Here is a 23,650-nt window from a genome sequence, read left to right as displayed (position 1 = left end):
TTTCCTTCAATGACAGATGGAGAAACCTAACTTGCATCCCCTGACTTTATGCCATCGGTTAATTCCACATGTGTCATTGAGGATGATTTAAGGAGAGCAAAGGTTTGTGACGACGAGGAAGTTTTTGTTTTTCTTTCCTAGAGTTTTGTCAAAAGTCCCCCCGTGACGGGCAATCGACGGGGAAGGTTAAAAGCAATGCAAGTCACAAGTGGAGATCATCACAGAAGTTATTTTCTCCCTCTGAGATGCCTTACATCACGCGTAACTCTCACTAATGAGATATGAAAGCTTTTAATGTTCCTTCAACAAGAAACACAGCCTGTAAATATGAAATTAAGCCGGTATCAAAGTTTTACAGGAATCATGGAAAAAATCCTCTTGGTCAGACTGTAACGAGAGTTGACGGTTCACCAAAGTGGATGAAGGATGGAAAATAAGGGACAAGGATGTGAGATAGTGGAGGGAATTGGTGTGCTCTTTTGTGGAAGGGAGTAAGGTTTGTGTCCATTTTCTCAGGGAATCTTGTCTAATGTGACAGCTTAGACTTTTTGAGCCAATTATTTTATATTTTTCTCACCGCAGACGCTTTGTGCCAGAGTTTTATTTCGGCTTTTGTTTTCAAACCTCATCACCTGGTATGTTTTTCAAGCTCTCTGGGCTGATATGAAACTCAGCACTTGATTGAACATTGTTTTTGCCGCTGTAATACATGTCCGCTGGAAACGTAAGTCTTTTATCGCATGTGTTGAATGTTTTGTGAGATCAACAAGAAAATATTTCATCCACAATGTCATTACCATTTAGAATGAAGTCTAGCATTTAAATGAGTTACATGACAAAACATGCTATTTTTAAATCACCAAATTATAAGTCAAAAATGTTACCAACCAAAGCAGACTATGCCATGAGAAATTTATAAACATTGATTTTTCTCCAAAATCTACAATAAAGTTTAAAAATTACATTTTCTAGATTTGGGAAAATAATCTATGTTTTTGTTTTAAATATTTGTATCGATTTGTTTTCAAATTCAATTTAAAGCTATTACTATTTTATTACTTTTTCTGTTGCATTTATAAAAATGTTTAAAATCAAAGCCTTATTAATTATGTTTTGCTATTTTTCTTAAATATATTTTAGTATATACTGTATGGGAATCAATATATTGTAATCACTTGGAATTCATTCAATACATAACTTTAACATTAATATGAACCCCTTGACTTCCTCAAATTCAATCAACTGATTGGCAGTTTAGAATTTGTATTGAATTTCATACTTTTTTAAGGTGAGATGGCTATGAGAGTGTGGCCGTTAAGAGTTTTTGTCATGACAACCAGATGCTGAAATACTGTAAAATTTAGACTATAAGGCACACCTAAGGAAGGAAAAAAACATTTTGTAAACACATAAGCCGCACTTGACTATAAGCCGCATGTGACCACATCGAAACATGAGATATTTACAGAGAAAGACGGTACACATAAAAAAATGTTTTAATATACTGTACCTTAACCCGCCGATGAGCCACCTGACTTTTGATAAACAAGTGTCCGTACGATGTCAACAGACACTGAAATACGTCATGCCACATATCATTGAATGTTAATTCTTTGCCGGAATATTTTCGTTTACAAATAAACAGACTTGCAAAATTATTCCCAATATGGTAGTTATCCCTCCCCTTCAAATGAGACCTTTTTAATGATGAGGGTCATGCTCGTTTTATTCACGCACAAAGCGCGAAGTTACATTAAACTTGCAACTTTCTCGAAATATTTTTTCCTTTTACTGCTCGGGTGCCCCTAGCGGCCGCTACAAAAAATGCATGAATTAGCCGGATCATTGCATAAGCCGCAGGGTTGAAAGATGGAGGGAAAAGTCGCGGCTTATAGTCAGAATTTTAAGGTACAGATATTTTTTGTTTTTGTTTTGCTTCTTAATTAAGAAGTTCAAGTGCAAAGGGTTGCTAGTTTTACAGCATTCCACAAAACTGGAGCTTCAATGGAGAATTTTCTTTGTTCAAAGAAATAATTCTAAATATACAACACCAGGGACTAGCCCCAATTCGATTCAATTTAATCAGCAGCCCACATTGGGGGTTCCTAAAAAAATAAATTGTCCTCGCCTCTTATATGTTCAAGAATCCTTGAAATGAAGACTTGTGTCAAATAAATTCAACCGCTTGCTATTAACCATAGCAACATAATTTAAAATTAAAAAGTGTACAAAGACTTGTTATAAAGATGGAGAACATACTGCGACTAAGCGATTTTTCACTCAGAGAAGAGCGGGCTTCTTGCCATCTAATTGACTCTTTTGTGCCGGCAGGCCAGCTGTCTTACTTCCCCCTAAGGATTGGGACGACTTTCTCGTCTTTTTTCTGGGCTTTGACCACAAGTGTACTGTAATGTAATCCCATGTGATCCAGCCAGTATGAACCTTGTGATCCCTTGAAGAATATTCTTTGCTCTAAAGTTGTGGCCGATGTGTGTTTATTTCTTGTTTTCCAAATTGTTTGGAGTAACAAGATACTTTTAAATGGCATCAAAGCATCTTTCAGGAGCGTGTTAAAAATAGACTGGAGTGATGTGGAACAGTTTGTGTTCAATGTGCATTAGTGCTAAGAGTGGGCGAGCCGCTGGAGTAGGGAACTACATTTCAGGAAATGGATATCCTAAGTAGCGTTGGCAAATGTTAGTTGTTACCACAATTGTCAAGTCAAGTCATTTTTATTTGTATAGCCCTAAATCACGAAGAGTTTAAAAGGGCTTCACAGATTATTACACTATATTACACAGACTATTTTTCAGCCGACGAGAAGAGTAGGTTATTCATATGCTATGGAGTAGAAGTGAGTTTTAAGCTTAGATTTAAACATTTCCACTGAGGTTGCAGATCGGATCTCAGGGGGAAGAGCATTCCACAACACCGGTGCCCGGATGGAGAACCCTCTCGAACCAGCAGAACACTTCTTTGCTCTTGGGATCACCAGAAGACCGGCACTCTCAGATCGTAGGCTTCAGACCGGGACATAGGGGGAAATCAGATCTGAAAGATAAGAGGGAGCAAGTCCATGTATGATTTTGTATAATACTAAGAGAACCTTGAAATCACATCTAAGGCTAACTGGGAGCCAATGCAGGTTAGCCAAAATCGGTGTTATGTGATCGTACTTTTTTGTCTTAGTTAAAAGCCTCGCTGCGGCATTTTGTGCCAGCTGAAGAGACTTGATTCTAGACTTCGGGAGACCAGAGAGTAGTGCATTACAGTAATCGAGACGGTAGGTAACAAACGCATGAATTTTAATTTCTGCATCCAACTGAGACAGTATTGAACGGATTTTAGCAATGTTACGAAGATGGAAAAGCGGTTCTAGTAATTTTCTTTACATGCGTTTCAAAGGATAGATCAGGGTCAAATATGACACCTAAATTTTTAACTGAGTCACTCTGTGTGATGTGACATTTGTCAATGTTCAAAGCAGTTTTTGAGAATAAGTCACGGCATTTAGATTGACCAATGACTAACATTTCGGTCTTTTCAGAGTTAAGACGCAAGAAATTGAGTGACATCCACTCTTATCTCAATGAGGCAGGCCTCCAAATTTCCACAGTTTAGTGTGGGAGATTTCTCCAACGGAAGATATAGTTGAGTGTCATCTGCGTAGCAGTGGAAGCTGATATTGTACTTGCGAATAATATCACCCAATGGAAGCATGTAAATGCTGAAAAGAAGGGGGCCAAGCACTGAACCCTGCGGAACAACACAGGTAACATTAAAGGGCTCAGATGTCATTTCGCCATATTTAACACAGTGCGTCCTATCTGAGAGGTAGGATCTGAACCGCGAGAGGACGGTTTCTTAGAGACCAATCCATTTTTCCAACCGTTCTAGTAGGAAATTGTGGTGCACTGTGTCAAAAGCAGCACTAAGATCCAGCAGCAGCAAAAGTGATGAAGCGCCCGAATCCATTGCCAGTAGGAGATCATTTGTTACCTTGATCAGAGCTGTCTCAGTAGAGTGGTTAGCCCTGAATCCTGATTGCATAGATTCAAAAAGGTTATTCTCGGATATGAAAACATTCAGCTGCTGTGCCACTACTTTTTCAAGTACTTTAGAAAGGAAAGGTAGGTTTGACACAGGTCTATAATTACATAAGTTTTCTGGATCAAGGTTGGGTCGTTTCAGTGTGGCTTTAATAACGGCGGACATAAAAGCTGCTGGAACTACACCTGAGGAGAGTGATATGTTTATAATATTTAGAACTGAAGGTCCAAGGACGCCAAAAAGACTTTTAATAAGTGACCTGGGAGCGTGTCGAACTGGCAAGTTGTCGGTTTGGCGACATTCACCACCTGTTTGAGATCATCAAGTGACAGTTCACTAAAACTGGACAATTTCCCTGGACAGCCACCCTGTCGTGCATCTGTAGATTTCAGCCCTTTAATATGTGTGGTATTAATAATGTCTTTAGCAATTTCTTCCTGTATGCATTGAATCTTCTTAGTAAAGAAGACCATTAAGTCATGAGCAGAGTGCGTCGAACTATCTGCGATAGTCTGTTACCTTGTAAGCGATGCTACAGTGTCAAAAAGGACTTCGGGATTGTTCTTTTGAGACGCAATCACCTTTGAAAGGTAGGCCGATTTTGCAGAGGCAAGTGCCGCTTTATACTTTAACAAGCTGTCACACCAGGTTTGATGGAAAACCTCAAGCTTGGTAGCGCGACATTTTCTCCAATTTCCTGCATTCTTGTTTAAGGGTTCTAGTTTCATCAGTAAACATGTATGGATTTTATGACTCCAAAGAAGACCTGCTTGAAGAAGTTACTCAATAAAAGGCGTTTAAATTTGTTTGATACCTTTGGTATGAAATGATTAAAAGACTGTCTGATTGTAAAGCAAAATGTCTCATTTCGGTTAAAAATCGCTGAGTCTACGATTTCATTCATGTGTTGCAAAACATTGGGATACAGTTACTTTTTTCTCATTTAACGGTAAAAAGATTCGACTTGCCAATACTGAAAATGTAGTATTCCATTACCATTATCCATTATCTGCACTGCTTATCCTAAGTAGGATTGCGGGGCGTGTTACATAACCTAGATGTTAAATTCCAATAGAAGACAATTCATCCATATCTTTGTGTATTTGTGGGAGAATGATCTCTTTACCTCATTCAATTACCAAATCTTTTAAATCAAAAGTATATGTTCTTTCAGTTAAAAATGTATTTTCTCACACCCTTAGTAACAGAACTTATTCATAACCTCATTCTTTCATCCAATTCTGACAGCAGAAAAATGAAACACAGCTTTGTCACAGTGTATTTATCATAACATTCGCATATAAATTCATTTTTGAAGAAAAAAAAACCCACTTTGAATCCACATCATTTTGGTTAAAATATTTGATACATTTTACATAAATGTAAGGGCTACTTATTTTTAATCTTAAGAATAGTTTTAAGTGTTTCAGGTTAATTCCTTTTCAGAATAAATAAAAAAAGCAATGGTAACAAATATCATATTTTTGTTACTTGAGGTTTTTAATTCTTATTGTTTCCAAACAGAATGATACAATTTAGTTTTTAATCAGTAGGGTCAGGATTCAAATCAATATATTTTGTGTTCAATGTGCATGGTTTATCAGCAAGATAGTTACATTACAAATAATTGAAACTATATGAAAAATAATCATCTCCTTACCATCAACAGTATTTTATTTGCTGCACTTTGAGTGAATAAATTCAATTAATTTATTGGGCCAAAAAAACTCTTTTTCTGCTGGGCAGACTCAATTTATTAGGCATCAAAGATTGACAATCCTTCTCTCTGTTGGCCCAGTACCAAATGATCCACAGCCCGGTACCTGCCAGATATCAGTCGGCATGCGCCCCCGTTCACTTGCTTGCTTAATGGTGCATTCGGGTGTGCTTGTAAGGACTGTAAATATCGTTCTTTTCCTCCTCAGGTGGTCGTCTACCAGTGGCAATACATCAGAAAGTAAATACTCAAACAGATGGCTGACATAAACTAGTTTGAATTACAGATCTTTGGAAGCCAAACCCACTCAGGTTTTCTTGTACTCACCATGAAGGATTATCATTATGTTTATCTGAAGGCTCTGCAAATCTGTATGCTGGCCTTGTAACTAAATCTTTGGTAAACAAAGCAGTTTATTCTCAATGGTGGTCAGAGGCTGTCAAGGAACCGCTTCTTTTACTTGGACTCAGTTTCTCCTTTCTTTTTGCATGGTTCACCAGGCCTTTATGGAGGATGTAAAGTCTCGGGGGCCGTTCATCTACTCGATTTTGGAGTCGGCCCAGTCCTTCCTGGGTCAGCATCCATTCCAGGAACCAGAGGAGACCCTTGCAGATGTCAAAGGTCAAAAACTCCCTCGACAAAGCACAAACAAATATTTCAATGCTGTTGGTCGAAGTGCAGTCTTTATGAATTGACCTCACAGGGCAATGTTTTCTGCACTCCTTCACTGTTGTAATTCAGAAAACCGTAACGTTGCCAATACTAAAGAATTGGCCGGACAATACGCTGCTGTAATAATAGTTGCAAGCATTTGTATTATATACTTGAGCCAGTGGAGGATTCAAGTGGTCCAAGGAGACAATTAATTATTTCTAATACGTAATTCCTTCACGAATGTAATGGTTCTATGAAGCGAATGACGGGAGCCGACTCCCTAGTAACCATGAGCCGGCTCCCTTTTTTTTTCCTCTATCGATTTTTTTTTTTATTGCAGTCGCACATGATTGGTCAATATACAGTACGTGGGGTTGTCCCTGTGAGAAATTAAATTAAAATGAATCATGAAAAGCAGTAAAAGGTGTTATTGTTAATTACTGTTTATTTTTTTGTGTTTGTTTTTCAGGGCTTCTGTGTCTAAATTGGTTAAAAGTCTCTCATAAATAGTTAAACGTCCCCCCTTATTTATAGTTTTTTTATTGCACTGAAGAGTTAACAATTTGAATTTTTTTGAGGGATTCTCTGTTCATTGAATTTAGGGCTGTCACGTTTAAAAAAATTACATTTTCAGGGTCGTAATCCTTGAAATTACTTGAATTTTAGTGTTCTGTTTTCAGGGATTGAAAAGTGCTTGAATGTTTGTTGAAGTGCTTGTAAATGTGTTAATGCTTAAAATTGTTGCTTGAAAATGACGCAGACACTGCTCTCTGGTGGCTTTGCCATTGCATTTCCTCCCTTGTAATTAATGATATCTGGTTTTAGTTTGAATGGCATTGTCCTATGAAGCATCATTGTCGCCTCCGGGTGGCACCCAAGGCAACATGTGCATGCCACATCTAAACAGGGCACCATAAAATGTGTGTTAATGCAAGAATTTTGAATCAGTTGTGGACATTTACGATTGGCCATGCAAAAAACAAAGGTTGCGTTTCCCAGTGTTACATTTGAATGGGAAGAACTTCCTGCAACTGAAAATGTCAGCTATATATTAGCGTCATTTTACTCAACACCTATATGGGGAGAGATTTGTCTCGAAAACTTTTACACACTTATTGTTTATATCTACATATATATTCAACTCAAGATCTAAAAATCATGTCTTGATAAATGTGGACGCAAGATTAAAAATCACATACGTAATTCGCAGGTATATTTCTGGATCTTAGATTTCTTCTTGTAATGGTACAGAAGAAACTGGTGTTGAAAGTCCTTATAAAGTGCTTTAATTTTGTCCCCCCAAAAAATGTTGAATTGAAATTTACTGCAGAGTGCAAAATAAAGGCTTATTTAATATAAAATAATATTAAATTTGTTGAGTAATTAAATAATTTTTTGTTTGCGTAATGTTACATTATTATTGGTAATGTATGGATGAAAGCAACAGAAAAAGTCTGAAGAGATGTTTGAAGCCTGAAGGAGCCGGCTCTTTTTAGTTCTCTTTAAACTTTGTACCAGTGAACATTCCTGAGTTAGGTTAAAAATATCATGTTTTCAGAACAATATACAATATATCTTTCCTTTCCTATCTTGTTTATTTAAAAGCTAGATGTCTGCTGTAGATTACAAAGTCAACTTTGTTTTTATTCCCCAATTTGTATTGTCTTCTTTCCTACCTTCCTTGTTAGTTTCAAAGCACCTTTTCATCTTTTCTTTATACTTGTGTGTATTTTTTCTATTCCAAGACTACTAAGAAACAAAGGTAGATAAAATATACAGTCATTTGTTTTGCAGCGTGAAAACAAAACAGTTCTTTGATGAGATGTTTTAATCTAAAACCTGCTGTATATCATCCAAAAGAAAGAAAATAATTCAAAAGTTGTCTTTTCTTTTTACGCTTTGACAAGTTTTAAATATGTTCCCCTCCTGTACAGAGGTGTCCCCTCACCGGCGGATCATGAACGTAAGCCGCTCAGTGTGGAAGCAAGCCAACGTGACGAGCGAACTGTGGGAGAAGCTAACGGCACGTTGCGTGGACCGACACAGGTTACCTTTGTTTGTTTTGTTTTTGGTTGAGTTAAATTTTTACTCTTTGTAAATGTGAGTCTGCTTTTCAAGATATAATTGTGTTTTTGATGTAAGACAATATCTTTCTGGCCTAACAATGGGAACTCTTTTAAAAAAATAAAACATACATGTTTTTGCTATTCTTTCACGAAACCAAGACACAAATCACGTCTGTTTATTTGCCACCACAAAAATTTAAAATGTGTTTTTTTTTATAATGTTAAAGTCCAAAGCAAAATATTTTAAAGATACATGCAATGAAGAGGAAGGGCTTTTCTTCCTATGCATGTTCATTTTTCAGGTCTCAAGAATAAAGGTCGGTTTAAATAAGAAGCAAAGATGAGCAGTTCTTTCAAAGTTTATGTTACAGAATGTTCCGGGCACAAATGAGATACAGAACAATGCCTGATAATTCTCAAATGGAAAAAAATAATGTGGTTTTTGTATGCGTTAAAAATCCAAAACAGGTCAGTGGTGACCTTAACGCAAGATGTGAAAATGAATATTACAACAGTAATCTTTTCAACATGTAACACAGTACAAATGACACTCAAACTTTGACACCCAAAATTTCCTCAGAATGCTATCCAATTCACTTTCATGAAATGGGGGAGTAGCATACATTATACAATGACTCCTACTTCTATGTTAATTTATACCTTAATTCAACGAAATTAATCTTTATGCGAACACGGCATTGTGAAAGCTATACATTTGAAATTCAAAGACACTCATTTCTGCTATTTGTGTTGATTCCAAACCCACCAGACATATGGAAAGGACGTTGGAGCGTCTTCTCCAGATCCAAGCGTTAATGGAGGAGCTTGCAGTGGCCTTGGAGCAGGCTGAGGGTGTGAGAGACGCTTGGGAACCCGTGGGCGACCTCTTCATCGACTCCTTGCAGGACCACATAGACGCCACAAAGGTAAGAGCATGCACCATACTTTGCCTACTTTAGTTTTCTTTTTCGGCTGCACGTTCTTCCTTATCTTTAATCTCTGATAGGGATGACACATGTGCAAAATGAGCAATTAGTTTCCTTTAATGTTGAATCTGTGATTAAGTATGACTTGCTTGCAACTTGAAACAAAATGAAATCCCAGGATTTCATAAAAAATGTTGTATGGGCCCTCACTAGTTTAACCCTGGCATTTTGATTAATATTACATCAGTAAAATATCAGTTAAAAACCAATATCCTCTAATATTTAGTCTTCTTGTCCATCTCTGAGGATGCACATTTTGAGAAAGCTTAGATTCTTTGGCTGTAGCTAAAATCCAATCCCGGTTCGTTTGCTTTCTGAAGCATGATTGATCTTTTGCTAAAGCATCAGCAACTGTGATGTCATCTTTACTGGACTTCCCCAAAATGACAGACTCCAGGTTGAAATTGCTTATTAAGTCCTATTTTGAAACTTCAAAATGCAGTGTTTAGACTGGCAGAATGCTATACTGTACAACATTTTATTGTAAGGACATCCTTTGGATTGACTTTCTTGTTTAAGGCGATTATTATTAATAAAAATAATGATGATAATAATAATACTGTAACATGAATTTATGTAATGTATGACCCTTTTTTACCTAAAAAGGACCTGTCAGTTTGGATGTACGTTAGACTTGAGGTTTTACCGTATTATTGCAAAACCATGGTTTCAATAGGATTTGAATCGAGGTCATGGCAGTGAGAATGCCATACTTTGACCACATGCCCACCAGTAATGTGTATAACGTGGAAAATACGTTGTTTTGTTTTTCTTATCATTATTCAATCCTTAGGGCCAAAGACAAATAATAATCCTGTTGTGCATTTCGAATGCTATGTAATGTTGAAATATTTTACAGTTTCTTAGTTTTTTTTTTCCTCAAAAAGATTGACGTTTGGTATGACATGCTTTACGAGTCACTAGCAACACTATTACAAGTTTCAAAAGTCATTTGTTTGGTAATTTTTCTTTGTGGGGTAAAGTTCTGTTTTCTTGTTTTGGTTTTGAATATTTCTTCCATGCAGGGGAAAAAACAGAAGTACAATGTGATACGAGTACACATTTAAAAGCCCACTCCCATTGGGCATGTGTTTATGTATAGTCATATTGTATTTTTCAGCTGTTGGTTTTGTGCAAATATTTTGTTGTTCACTTTTTTTAAGTAGTTGTCAATGCTATTTTTGTGCTGTGCCCAAATAAACTTCACTCATTTATTCATTCAATAATTACAATAATAATAATGATAGGGTTAAATTGTTAGTTGTGTCATGGTTAATATGTTAATTTTAATGTCCTTGTCTCAAGGTACCATTACCTTTAAATTTGTGTATAGTTTAGGTCATTTAAGTACAATCATCAAATGGTTTTAGAGGTTTCATTCAGGTTAATAAGTTAATGTTATCCCATCAATGCCTTGAAACAAAAATCTTCCCCGTACCAAAATTTATTTCTAACCCATTATAATACAGAAGCAGTTCATGTTTTCAAGAATAACTAAGCCTGGCGCTGATAATGTTAGCCTACTCGTTTGAACGCATTTTAAACAATCAAGTTAACTGCTATGTCCTTGTGGAGAATTTGCCACCGCATTTAAATAGAAGCTGCCATTTATGAGGCTATAATTAAAAAGGAAACGGCACGGCCATCAGGTACCGAATTGTACACAGACGGCACGCTTCATTCTTGCCTTTAGGTCTGCTGTCATGGAGTGATGAAAGCAAAAAAGCAGAACTGACCATGCATGCTAATAAGTACCTATCATTAGCTGTCGTGCTGCGATTGTTGATCAATATACTCTTTTGTTGATCTTTCACAAAGTGAGCCAAACAGTGAGCGGTTTGTGGGACTTAAAATGTCAAAGCGTCTCACTGTTTGCTTCCCAATGTAAATCTGTCGAATCAAACTCAAGGCTTCCGCTAAATTCAGAACAATTTTATTATATTGCTAAGTTTTGAGGAATGTACGTTTCCAGTTCCACAAAGCAAGTGTTTGGGTTACAATTTAAAACAAATACTTTATCTGGGTGAAAATATTCACCAACTTCTTCCTGAATGTCTCCTAGAAGGTATGTAATACCGGTTACAGTCCTGTAAAATCGTCCCATTGCCAGTAAATAGATAAAACATTTTCTCCGCTGGTTTTCATCTCAACTTTCGAGTTTTTAAGATCTACTCTCAAAATGCCAGGAGGGTACGAAAAACAGCTGACGGTGCAAAAAAAAAAACAAGAAAAAAACTGCAAGGTAATAAATACATACGCACTTATAAAATGTGTTTCCGCTTCAGGTTTTATTGGTTCTGGTGGGACTGGTTCAAAGACAGCTCTTGCGATATGGTTCCGTCCAAGATACTGTTTATAACATAGTTATGATGCTTGAGTACTGGCCCATATATAAATATGAAAAATAGTAAATGAACACAGCAGTTTTGACGATTTCCCCCTGGTCTCGGTTCAATATGTTATTTGTAGATACATTTCCCATTAATGCAAAATGTCTTTTTTGATGCTGCAGCTTTTCAAACAAGAACTCACGCAGGTGAAGGAGGGAATGAAGCATATCAACGACCTAGCCCACCAGCTTGCTATTTCCGATGTCCATTTGTCCATGGAGAATGCCCGAAGCCTGGAGCACCTCAATAACCGATGGAAAGTGCTACAGGTACAGATGAGTGATTACTTAACAATGCTAACTCACATTTCTATGAAATGCCATTTAAGAAGTAAATTCTACTTGTTCACACACATACTGTACATATACCATGCACAAACACTGCTTTACTTTCTTACACATTCCCTCATACACAATACTATACTCTCTCACGCGTGCCACGACACTCTCTCACACATATTACTACACTTTTGTTGAGTTTAAACTTGAGTAGACACTCAAAAAAAGGGGAGAAGAAATTGATGGATTTTGAACATGCAAGGAGAACCAGGAGAGGAGCTTTTCAGATAAGAAAATTCCGTCCCTTCCTAAAGCCTTCCTATCAAATCTCCAAGGTAACATCAGCCCTAAAGAGTGTGAACAGAAACATGATTGGCCGATAGGAACAAAATTGAGTCCTAATAACGAACTAGTGTACTATGAAATTTTTGTCCAATCATAAAAACAGAGAAAAAACATATTAACTCTCAAACACACATGACAATGCTGGCACACATATACTACTATACTGGGAGCAAATCCAGTTTTATCTCTAACTGTACACCACATACTCACAGATCAATATGCATTGCCATGGTTACCAAAAGTACCCAAAGTAAAACTAAAACTGAGAGGTGAGGTGAAGTGAAAAAACAAAACCCCATGCTAACAGTAATTTTAATGGTGTGTGAGGAATAATCGTAATGTGTGTGCGCAAAAGTCTATAATAGTGTGTTTGGTGGTATACTTAAATGTTTTTGTGAGTATTGTAGTATGTATGTGAAAGCATAGTAGTGTTTGGATGAGAGTAGAGTAATATGTTTGTGGGAGTATAGTAGTGTGTGAAAGCATAGTAGTGTGTGTTTCGGGATATAGTGGTATGTGTGAGAGTCTGAAAATGTTCACCCACTGGCTACAGAAACCCCTCCTCTTTTTCTTCTCGCGACAGGAACATCTCCCCCTTTTGCATTATGTCTATTGAGTCAAGTGTCACCCCACAAGAGAACTCTTTTGTTCTAACTTGTTGATTATATTACCTGAGCCGACTGACAAGGTTTTCCAATGTAATGAAAAATATATGGCTGTACTCCAATGTTAGAGGATTCTTGACCATGAAACATTTTGAGAATTTTACCTATACAGACTTGTTTGACTGAAAACTATTGGCAACCAATTTGTGAATTTTATCTTTGTTAATCACATCCAAATTTTGCGTGCAATGCCAAGCGAGCCCACAAGGAAGGGGCACAAGGGGGAATCTCCGCCTTACCTCCCGTTTCCACCCCCTTGGGTGGACTCAAGTCAAGTCTGCTATAAAAGGTGGCTGCACCTACCCTTTAGCCTCTTTTTCCTGCTGGATGAGGAAGGGCGTTGGCTCCCAGCCATAGGCCTACCCCTCTTGAGTTGCCAGGTCCCAGGGCGAGAACGTTAGAGAACCAGGGGGTCCCAGAAGGCTTCTTGCTGCTGTCCAAGACGTGACCCACAAACCCTGCCTCGTTTATCGAGGTAACTTGAGCACAAAATGCACAATATCTCGTCTGGTTTTGGGTTAGCTTAGTAGGCTTTGTTTAGGTAAAGGTCTCAAATTAGGCACAGCAATACAGAATTTTGTGTATCCATCTCTATTTACCTCAAACTCTCTTTTTCCCACACTTTCACCCTTGTTCATTAGGAAGAGAAGAGTTTCTCTTGTCAACAATGTTATGTATTCTTCTATTTGATTGAATTTTGCTTGTCACGTAAATAAAATGTAGTTGTTATAGTCAAACCGCGTGCATTATATGTGTGTTGATAATATTTTCCTTCTGGACTGGTCAATCATTGGACTGGAAATCAAAAATGTAAAGCTAAATCTCAATATGTGTTGCGTATTGCTTCCTTTATGATAAAGGCTAGACACAATATGAGGCTATTTTGAATTAATCTGTGTGGGATACCGTGAGCACTACCTGCTGGCCGAATCAGTAACCACCAAATTAGATTCTGAAGCAAATAAATATTATTGTATGCAAATCTCTCTACAAAAGAGTATAGTCCTGCGAGTATGAGTGTATAATGGTATTTGTGAGGGAGAGTATAGAGGTGTTTGTGCACAGGTATGTCTGTATGAGAATATTGTTGTGCATGTGTAAAAGTATGATGTTATATGTGAGAACAATTAATATATACTTATCAAACGCCCTCCTGTAAATTTTCAGAATCACACAAGGCTCATTAACAATATCGTAATGAAACAGGGATACCATTTATCACATTTTAACTCAGTCTTAAAAAGAAAATAATTGTAATTATCTCTCAATTCCGCAGTTTTCTTAGAAATGAACTCTATTCTCATATTTGCACTTGTTGCTTCTATCTTTTGTGTTTCATTTGGCTTCCTTGCCTTGGAGGCCTTGAAACGCTTCAGACTTGGCCGACAATTATCAACGGATTAAACCAGAGGGCTTGTTTTGTAATCCAGCGAAGGCGGTAAAGTTGACTGCTTCAACTGCAGCCTTTGTCCTCCGCCTTGAACTTATGGAGTTGCAGGCAGCAATGCAAGGTCATGCTGCGATTATTTTCCAAATGTTCTCTTTAAATCTACTTTGAAGTGCACATGAGCATGCAAACAACCACACCATGGTTGCACTGATCATATTTGATGGACTTACCAAGTACTCTAAGTCATAAGCGACAATTGTTAACTGCTGTACCCTAGTTTGCTAACGACAGGGGGAATGATTAAAAAGAGCTGTCATCTTTTTGCGCTGCAATACTGAATTACAACACGGATAATCGCCCATTTTTCCAAATAAGACGACAAAAAGTTGATGGCGCTGCTCATTAACTCACTGGAAAAATCCAGAGTAGTGATGAAACGTTTGCAAATGGAATGGCTCTAAGAGCTGGCTATCTGAAGTGAATTCGGAAGCCAGCTCGCCTCCAATTAGGACCTTTCTTCAAGACACTTTTTTCTTTCTCACGGATGCAGTCCATCAAAGCTAAGGCACTTTCTAAACGATTATCTACAATTGGGACTTTTGATTTTTTTGTGTTTAACACATTTTAATGTATGCATTTTTGTGTGTGGTTCAGGGGTTGTGTTATTTCAGTCTAATTTGGTTAAAAGTTGAGTTGTTCCTGGATTTATAGTTTATTTAGCACTGAATTGTTGATCAAATTAACTTGTAATATGTTGATATTGTTTGACTTTGAATTTGTTGATTGTATAATATACCAACATAGTTTAGTATTTCATCATTTTTGGTAGATCTGTAAATATCTTTATCCTGTCAGTTACTTTAAAATTATTATATGGCATTCAAATTTGTTAAAAGGTAACTGTAGGGTGAAAAAAAATGTTATCATATTAGTATAATACAATCCTATTAAAATTATTTTCGAAATCGTTCTGCGAATAATGTTACATTACTGTCGGTAATATATTGGTAAACCAATGAAAAGTTTGATAACTGTTTGGGACTCCTCGTTGAACCAAGGAGAAAAAGCTGATGCTCTAAAAAGAGCTGGTATTCGAATCACTAATCTTGAGACATAATTAGGGAAGGATTTTCTTTGTTTTAATCTATTTTTTATCAAACTTGTATTGTGATGTCATTTTTTCAACAATTGGTATTTGTATGCTATCAACATCACGCACTTGCATATTTTATTTATATTTTCATTTATTTATTTTGTGACATATTGATTTCTTTTTTAACCATTACTGTTAATGTACCATTTACGTAATAGTATTTTAGCATAAATTTTCTCAATTTTAAAGTCTTAATTGTGTGTACTGTATTGTGAATGTGAATTTTTTTTGTTAGAAATCATTGGTTTTTCACCGAATTTTAGTCCTTGGAATTGTTGGTGTTAAGGTTCTCCTGGTGATGAACTCATGTGGGGAAGGCAGGAACTGCAGGCAGAAATTCTAAAAACAAGAACAATATTTATTAACTGTTCAAAGATCAAAGTATTAAACAAACAATTGGGCAAAAAGCAGCTAAAATGTCCAAACAAGAAATGAGAAAAACAAAAAAACAAAACAAAAAACACAAAAACCGGAATTGGAATAACGCAGGGAACAAACTAACTGGAAACAAACAAACCAACCTGAGATGGAGGTGGATATGAAAATGGCAATGAAAACCAGGATGACGTGGGCAGACAAAATGAAAAATGACAATGATACAATAATGGTCAAACTTAAAAGGTCCTTTTTAAAGAGTGCAGGTTCATTGGTCACTGGTATGTGGTGTTTGGACACATCTTTTTTGGGTAGTTTTATATGAAGATGCAGGACCATTGAATGGAATATCTCTCAATGAGATTTTTGTGTCATAATTTTTTTTTTATAGTTTAGTATGGGGAGAGAACAATTTAAAGAATTTTGAACTTAAGAGGAAAAAAGAGGACTGTAACAAAAAAACTCTTTATGATGCAAAATACCAGACTGTCAAAGTAAAAAACAACGAACAACAGTGAAAAATAATTGTCAAAACAACTAAAAACTCTGGAATTCAAACCAAATTTCTTTGGACGTGTCTGATAACAAAAAAAAGTAATAGAAACAAGTCCAAACGAACATTAAGTTATTCATTCATCATGCCCCCTTTTTATGTCAGAGAAACGACTAAATTATAAACAGTTGTTATTGTCTGAAAAACAAAAATAACAAATGTAAACTGATGTACTTAAAATCAAACTCCAATAGGAAACAGGTTGGTGCAGTGATTTATTTTTATATTGGGGGGTTTGGTGGTGTTTTGGGCTGAACTTGACAGTAAACTGCATTCTAAAAAATATGAGCTCGGCAGTCAAGAAAGTTCCCAGTGGGCAGTCCGCCTCTATTTTTCAGTGCCTCGAAGAACATGAACTAAGACTTAAACCCTTGTAAATCATTTTTAACCTTTATCCTCAGTATTTATGAATACATGGGTTAGGTTTTCATTCATTCACACCACTACAGCACTAAATAACAAACACAGTCCCTTCCAGTATCCGGGAATCTTCAGAAGTCTCGTTAGAGGTAGATTCACTGTTTGGATTTTTGTGTTGTGTGGCATACATTTCGGACCGCCCATTTTCTATAGCGCTATTCTCCATTATGACTACAGGTGACTGGCTGAAGTGCTTACTTTTCCAAACCCGAATGCCGTGACTTGTGTAAAGACCCTCAATCATGCGCGACACAAGGGTTCACAGTCACTCGGTTTATTGCCTGCATTCAGTAAACAAAACAATACAAAGAAGTCAGGGCGTCTGTGCACGACTGCATACGTCTTCAGCACGAGGTGATATAGCTGGAGGTCCGGCCAACAAACAACATGCAAGCACATTAATAATGAAATCTTAATAATAACAATAAACACTAACCCACAGTACCGCAGAGTTTTCAGGTATTCCAAATGTGTGATGTACTGAATTTTTTAGTGGCATAGTTGTCAAATGTCCACCATCATGACGCCACTGCACAGTTTTAGCTTATTCTTGTAAAAGTATCTCAGATTGGCTGGTTTTTTTACACTCTGTGCCAGGACTATTTCTATCTTCATGAGATCTGCCAGCATGACAGCCTGCCCAACTTGCCTGCACTCTGTTGATTTTGGCCGCCCTGCTCTCAGCGGGAATTGATGTCCAAATTTGATTTGCTAATATTTGTCGATCTGGGCTAATGTCGACATTTGTCTTCCTTATGGCGGCTCAAATTGCCAGAGAGCAACAGATCACATTTGGTCCGGCAGCAATTAGTTACGTCACAGCTCAGATCGGAGAAGTTAATTTTCAAGGACGTAGGTGCCCTGAAAAGGGAGGAGGTGAACTAATTATTGATTGATTCGCCTATTTAAATATCGACAATTTGAAATGTTTCCAAATCGTTTAATCAAGGGATCCAATTCAATAGTTGGAGCTGATTTTAAGCTTTTCACGATTGGCAGAATTCTGGATTGGGTGTTTTTTAGATATGCATACAAGAATTATCAAGCAGTTAATTGTGGGTTTTCACAAGCAATGGATAACAAAAATGATGGTTATTTTTTAGCTGAAACCTACTAGTTCATACTTATTTCTTGTTTTGTTTACAAATGATGAAAACATATTTAAGGGATATGTTATGTAAATGGTCTGCGTTTATATAGCGCTTTTCAAGTAAACGAAGACCTCCCAAAGCGCTTTACAATGTGCTTCACTCTTACCCATTCACACACACTCACACATCGAGAGCACCGTCAGCCATGCAAGGCAACTACCTGCTTATCGGGGGGCATTAGGAATTCAGTGTCTTGCCCAAGGACACTTCGACATATAAAACGGTGGAGCCGGGATACGAACCTGCAACATCTGGATCCCAAGACGAGCGCTTTACCTCCTTGTAATTTTATTATTTGGGGGAAAAAAATAACTTTGTGTTTTCCTTAATTTTATTTTTGTTTTTATTTTATTTTTTTGCAAAAATATAAAGAATTAAAATCAGCGTCATTTAGAATGATTGACAAAACCGACATTGTATTTTTTGGGCCTTTCACCTAGGACAGTGTTTTTTGACCAATGTGGTGTGAGACTGTGAATGCCGGGGCACAATACTCTACCACTGGAAATTGCCCGATTTTATCACTGCAAATAACATGCCATTGTTCAGTATCTTTGCTGTACTCCAGGGATAAGCTGCGTAACTAACATTCATCCATATCAGTAGGCGGCAGCAGATTACTTTTTAAAAATATAGTATATACTATTTATCTGCCCATGGGAGAAGATATATTTTATTCTTATTTTGTTTAATGTAGCTGTTTAAGATTGCACTAGCAAACAAGCAACACAACATGAAATGTAAAAACCCTGCACATAATTTAGCTGTTTTCATTATTATTTTACTGCACATAAATTTGCTGTTTTCAATCATTATTGTATTATTTTACAAAAAAATAAAATAAAATAACATTGTCAAAATTTTCCACTCGCAGACAATTTTGTGCACATTTTATGAAATAGTATTGCTCTTTTCCCAGGAACTTGAATAACAGGTTAAATATATTTTGCTTAAATGAACAATGAAATAACAACGACATTATTAACCAACATGACTAACATTCAGGGGCCATGGTCACCATAAATGATGATAAAAACGTAATACTCTAATTTAGGCAATATGATGACTTACAGTTAAAAAAACATAAATTAAAAAAAATTACAAAGGTGTAAGGAAATAATATCTATCTAAGATTTTTGGAGGACAGTGTGCCTCAATTTTTTAAAAATAAAAAAATTATATTGTCCAAAAAAGTTTGAGAAACACTGACCTAGACCACTCTACAATTACTTTATGTGCTCCTTTCTTTATCAGAATCTCTTGAGGATTGGATTTACCTCGCAGTGCTTGTGGATGTGTTTCAACAGCCTGTTGACAGGAGCGGAATTTATCTGTCTTATCCAATATATTTCATGCGAACAAGGATAGGACACAAAAGCTCCAATGTCAGAGGAAGGATCAGCAAAGCCAAAATCTACTACAAGGGGTGATTGCAAACATAATAGCGTCGCTCCGTTTGTGTTTTTATTCTTGGCGGTTATGAACGCTGCTCTTCAGCCACTTCACTTTCTGTTTCATCCCTTGTCTCGATTTTTTTTGCGTGTTGCCTTTCGGAGCTCCAGAGGAATCGCTGATCTCATTCCGCAGCGATTTACAATTCTGTGATCTGTGTGGCGTGCTCCTACCTGATGCTCTTCAAAGGCTGCTGAAAGTCCTTCAGGGGAGGAAACATTTGTGAAAGACGTCATTTATATTCCACGCTTGACTGTTAGCAGGTGTTGTGCGTGTACGCGCTGGCCTTGCGGGGATTGGCGAAGGCACAGTGACACACAGCATGAGTCTCTTTGATTCCCCGTGATGTGTTGTTTGTCTTCTCAGGGATCCATTGAGGAGAGGCTGAGGCAACTCCAGGACGCGCATCGAGATTTTGGCCCGGGATCGCAGCATTTCCTTTCGAGTAAGTCAGAGACCTGCAATTTCACTCACAGTACTGTATATAAAAAAATGAAAACCTCAATTCCAGACTTGTAAACAAAACTTAGACTACCGTACATTTTGGACCAGAGAGCGTGCCTGATTAACTGCTGCATGCTAAAACTTAAGAATGAATCTCAATTTGTTTTTGTACAAGCAGCACAGAATTTTAAGCTGCAGGCTTAGGCCAGGCGCACATCTGGCATCAACTGCGAATAATGCTTCAAATCTTTTGGCTGCAAAACGCCAATGGTGCCCTTACCCCACACACCTGATGCCGTTTTCAGCTTTACTGCAAGTTGTTTAAGTCATGTTTTCAGTTCATGTGACCATTCAAAATGGAGACTACTGGGCTGATTTAGATAACAAGCACATATTTACGCCAAAAAAGAAAATTCAAATAAGGGTTGCACCACGCAAATGTGAGGCCTATATTTCTAGACAACAGCGCCGGGGCAATAATACTATGGAGAATACGGCCATATGGCAAAACAGATGTGTTTCTTGTGCTGTGGCTGTTGGTGGTTGCTGCAGTGATGGACCAAATTGCATTCGCTTGTCATCATTCCTCGAGTATTCAAAGAAACTCCAGAGAACTGGCAATGTTTCCGATGATACGGAAAGAGAAGAGAAGTGTTTTTGATGGATAACTTCCACTGCTTTTTGATTTTGAAAATATCATATGTACCTGGTGAATATTGGATACATTTTTGTCAATTCTCCCTTACTTCTCCTTTTATGTATTAATTGAATAATGTTGGCAAAAACATTGAATATTTTTTCGTCTAGAAGGGCATCTTTATTATTTTCAGACCCTGCATGGGTCGTGGAAAAGGGCAGCTTGCCGCTTTCCTCTATCCCCTGCATACTTGAGGAACTTTGTAACAGAGCGCCATAAATATCAAACCGTTTCATACTTGGTGCTATTTTTCTGTAAAAAGTGACACTTTACATTGGACTGATTTACAATGGAATAAAATATAATAGAATATACCTTTATTATCATTGTTACAAAATGGGTTGAACATATTGTGACAACAAAATTGGACATGGTACTCCAAGTACACATTTTGACTGTAAAGATAAAAGATTAAAAAAGATAAAAGTAAAAGGAATTATATATGAACACTAAATATTTACACCAGTAAGTGTAGGCATGTAAAAGCAGAAGATATTTGCAATGGGTGTTTACTTACAGGGAATCGTAGTAGTGCAAATAGGTAAAATTGCGCAAAGTAAGCATAGGCATGAATACAATTTTACATCTGTATGAGGTAGTGTGTTTGCATTGGTATTCCTCCTTAAAGAGCATCTGTGGAGAGTTTTAGTTTTTACCTGCAGTGCGGTGATGGCTCTGGGGAAGAAACTATCTCTGAGTCTGTTTGTTTTAGTTTTGTGTGACCTGTAACGTCTGCCGGAGGGCAGCAGGTCAAAGAGGTGTTGGCCGGGGTGAGGAGAGTCCTCGATGATGTTTTCTGCTCTGCTAAAGTAGCGAGAGCAGGCAATTTCCTCCAAATTGGGCAGAGAGCAACCAGCGATTCTCTGGGTTGTGTTGATGACCCTCTGAAGTGTTTTCTTGTCAGCTGTCGGCCACCCAGCATACCACACCGTAACCCAGTATCCCACAATGTTCTCCACTGTGGCTCTGTAGAAGGACACCAGCAGCTGCTGTTCTAGATGATTTTTCCTGAGCAATCTCAGGAAATGGAGCCGCTGCTGGGCCTTCCCTACCACAGTTCCGGTGTTAGCGGACCAAGAGAGGTCGTTGGAGATGTTTACACCCTGGAATTTGAAAGAGTGGACTCTCTCTACACAGTCTCCATTAATAATGAGTGGTGCTGGTTTCTTGCTTTTCCTCCTGAAGTCCAGTCTGACTTCTTTTGTTTTTGTGGTGTTCAATAGGAGTTGTTTCTCGAACACCACTTTGTCAGTGACTCCACCTCATCCGTGTACGCCGCGAACTTAACAATTGTGTTTGTGAGGTGGGTCGGTGAACAGTCGGAGGTGTAGAGGGTGAAAAGCAGGAGGCTCAGTACACATCCTTGGGGGGGAGCCGGTGCTCAGTGTTAGGGTGGGAGAGACGCGGTGGACGAGTTTCACTGACTTGAGAGGAAATCCATTATCCAGTAGCACAGACCTGGGCACTCCGGTCCTGGAGGGCCGTATGTTCTGCATGATTTTTGAGGTTTCTCTGATCCAATACAGGTGATTCCAATCACCAGTATCGTTAACGAGCACTTGCTAGCTTGCTAACGAGGTTATTATTTGTATCACCTGAGTTAAAGAAGAGCAAACTTCAAAATCTGGCAGGACGTATGGCCCTCCATGACCGGAGTGCCCAGGTCTGCAGTAGCAGATGGAGGAAGAGAGTCCTAGGTGAGAGAGTTTCTCCACCAGGATCTCCAAGATAATGGTATTGAAGGCCGAGCTGAAGTCCAGGAAGATCATTCTGATGTGAAGAATACCAATACCAGTACAATACCAAGAGTTGTGACTAATTATACAAACTAATTGCTCCTCTGTGGGCTACTCATTAATTTTATGGGTCTACTGTTGCTGTGCTTAATATTTTCTTCTGCTACAAAGAAAAATAAAAGAATATGTCGCAACGTAGTCAAAGTCGCAGTGTTTAAAATGACGCAAAACAACAGCGCCCTGTAGTCCAGAATTTACGGTATTCTTCTCTTAAAAGTAAAAAAAAAACTACAGACTACAAAAAAGTCTATTCAAGCCTGCCTTCGGATTAGGTTAGTGGTGTGATACCAGATTCTTCCAAAAGGCAAGGAATATCACATACGGTAACCAATAAATGGGGGCAGAGGGGTTTAATCACTTCAAAACAGCTCACGAATGGATCTTCATTCTCAGACTGCAATTGATGGTGTTTACAATATTCAGCATTCAAGTGATGTTAAAAACAGACCATCTAGGTAAAGTACCACAGATGGGTTACGTTGGCAAAGTGCAAATGAGATACGTACACGCCCTGTCTTCGAGTATCTCAAATAATACAACAAACAAATGGAAAAATAGAATGGCAGCTGTAATAATCTTTATGTATGCCCCAGTGACATGCGGTCAGACATAGACAGATTTACAGATAATAGAAGATACATCTTATTCATCATTTGATTGGCTGAGCAAGAAAGCAATACACAACTTCAGCATAGAAAACGGATTTACTGTCTTTCCTTGACCGATGAATGAAGTAAATGCACTGCCCTTTTTAATAAAAGTATCAAAAATACAGTATGTAATTCTCCATTGTGAAAAAAAGTCCATGGAATGAGAAAAATATTTACTAATTGGCTTGACTTTCTGTTAGCTTGCTTAAACTATCACACATTTTATTGTTTGGGGCTGAAGTGTGCACCAAATAAGAATTCTTGGTCTTATTATCACCCTCTGCCATCAGGCAAGAGAATTGCATACCTTGCTATTGACCTGCAGATGCACAGCACAATGATATAGTAAATACTAATTATATTAATAACTTTCCTATTTTAATGTGAGCATTCTGCTATCTTGAAAAACACTATTCCA

General features: G+C 37.6%; 1 protein-coding gene across 1 annotated transcript in view; it reads left to right on the top strand.

The window, feature by feature from the left end:
• The window catches only part of drp2 (dystrophin related protein 2), a 290,040-nt gene that overhangs the window by 191,561 nt on the left and 74,829 nt on the right, over positions 1-23,650 (top strand). The window contains exons 5-9 of the mRNA XM_088344789.1: positions 6,268-6,388; positions 8,356-8,467; positions 9,257-9,413; positions 11,986-12,132; positions 20,012-20,090. Of these exons, the coding sequence (XP_088200915.1) occupies positions 6,268-6,388; positions 8,356-8,467; positions 9,257-9,413; positions 11,986-12,132; positions 20,012-20,090 (616 nt within the window). The remainder of the gene's footprint in view (positions 1-6,267; positions 6,389-8,355; positions 8,468-9,256; positions 9,414-11,985; positions 12,133-20,011; positions 20,091-23,650) is intronic.

The sequence above is a fragment of the Urocampus carinirostris genome, chromosome 9 (assembly GCF_059441175.1).
Source record: "Urocampus carinirostris isolate Australia breed hairy pipefish chromosome 9, RoL_Ucar_1.0, whole genome shotgun sequence".
NCBI lineage: Eukaryota > Metazoa > Chordata > Actinopteri > Syngnathiformes > Syngnathidae > Urocampus > Urocampus carinirostris.
The sequence above is the reverse complement of the archived record's forward strand: the minus strand, read 5'-3'. Positions and strand labels throughout refer to the sequence as shown.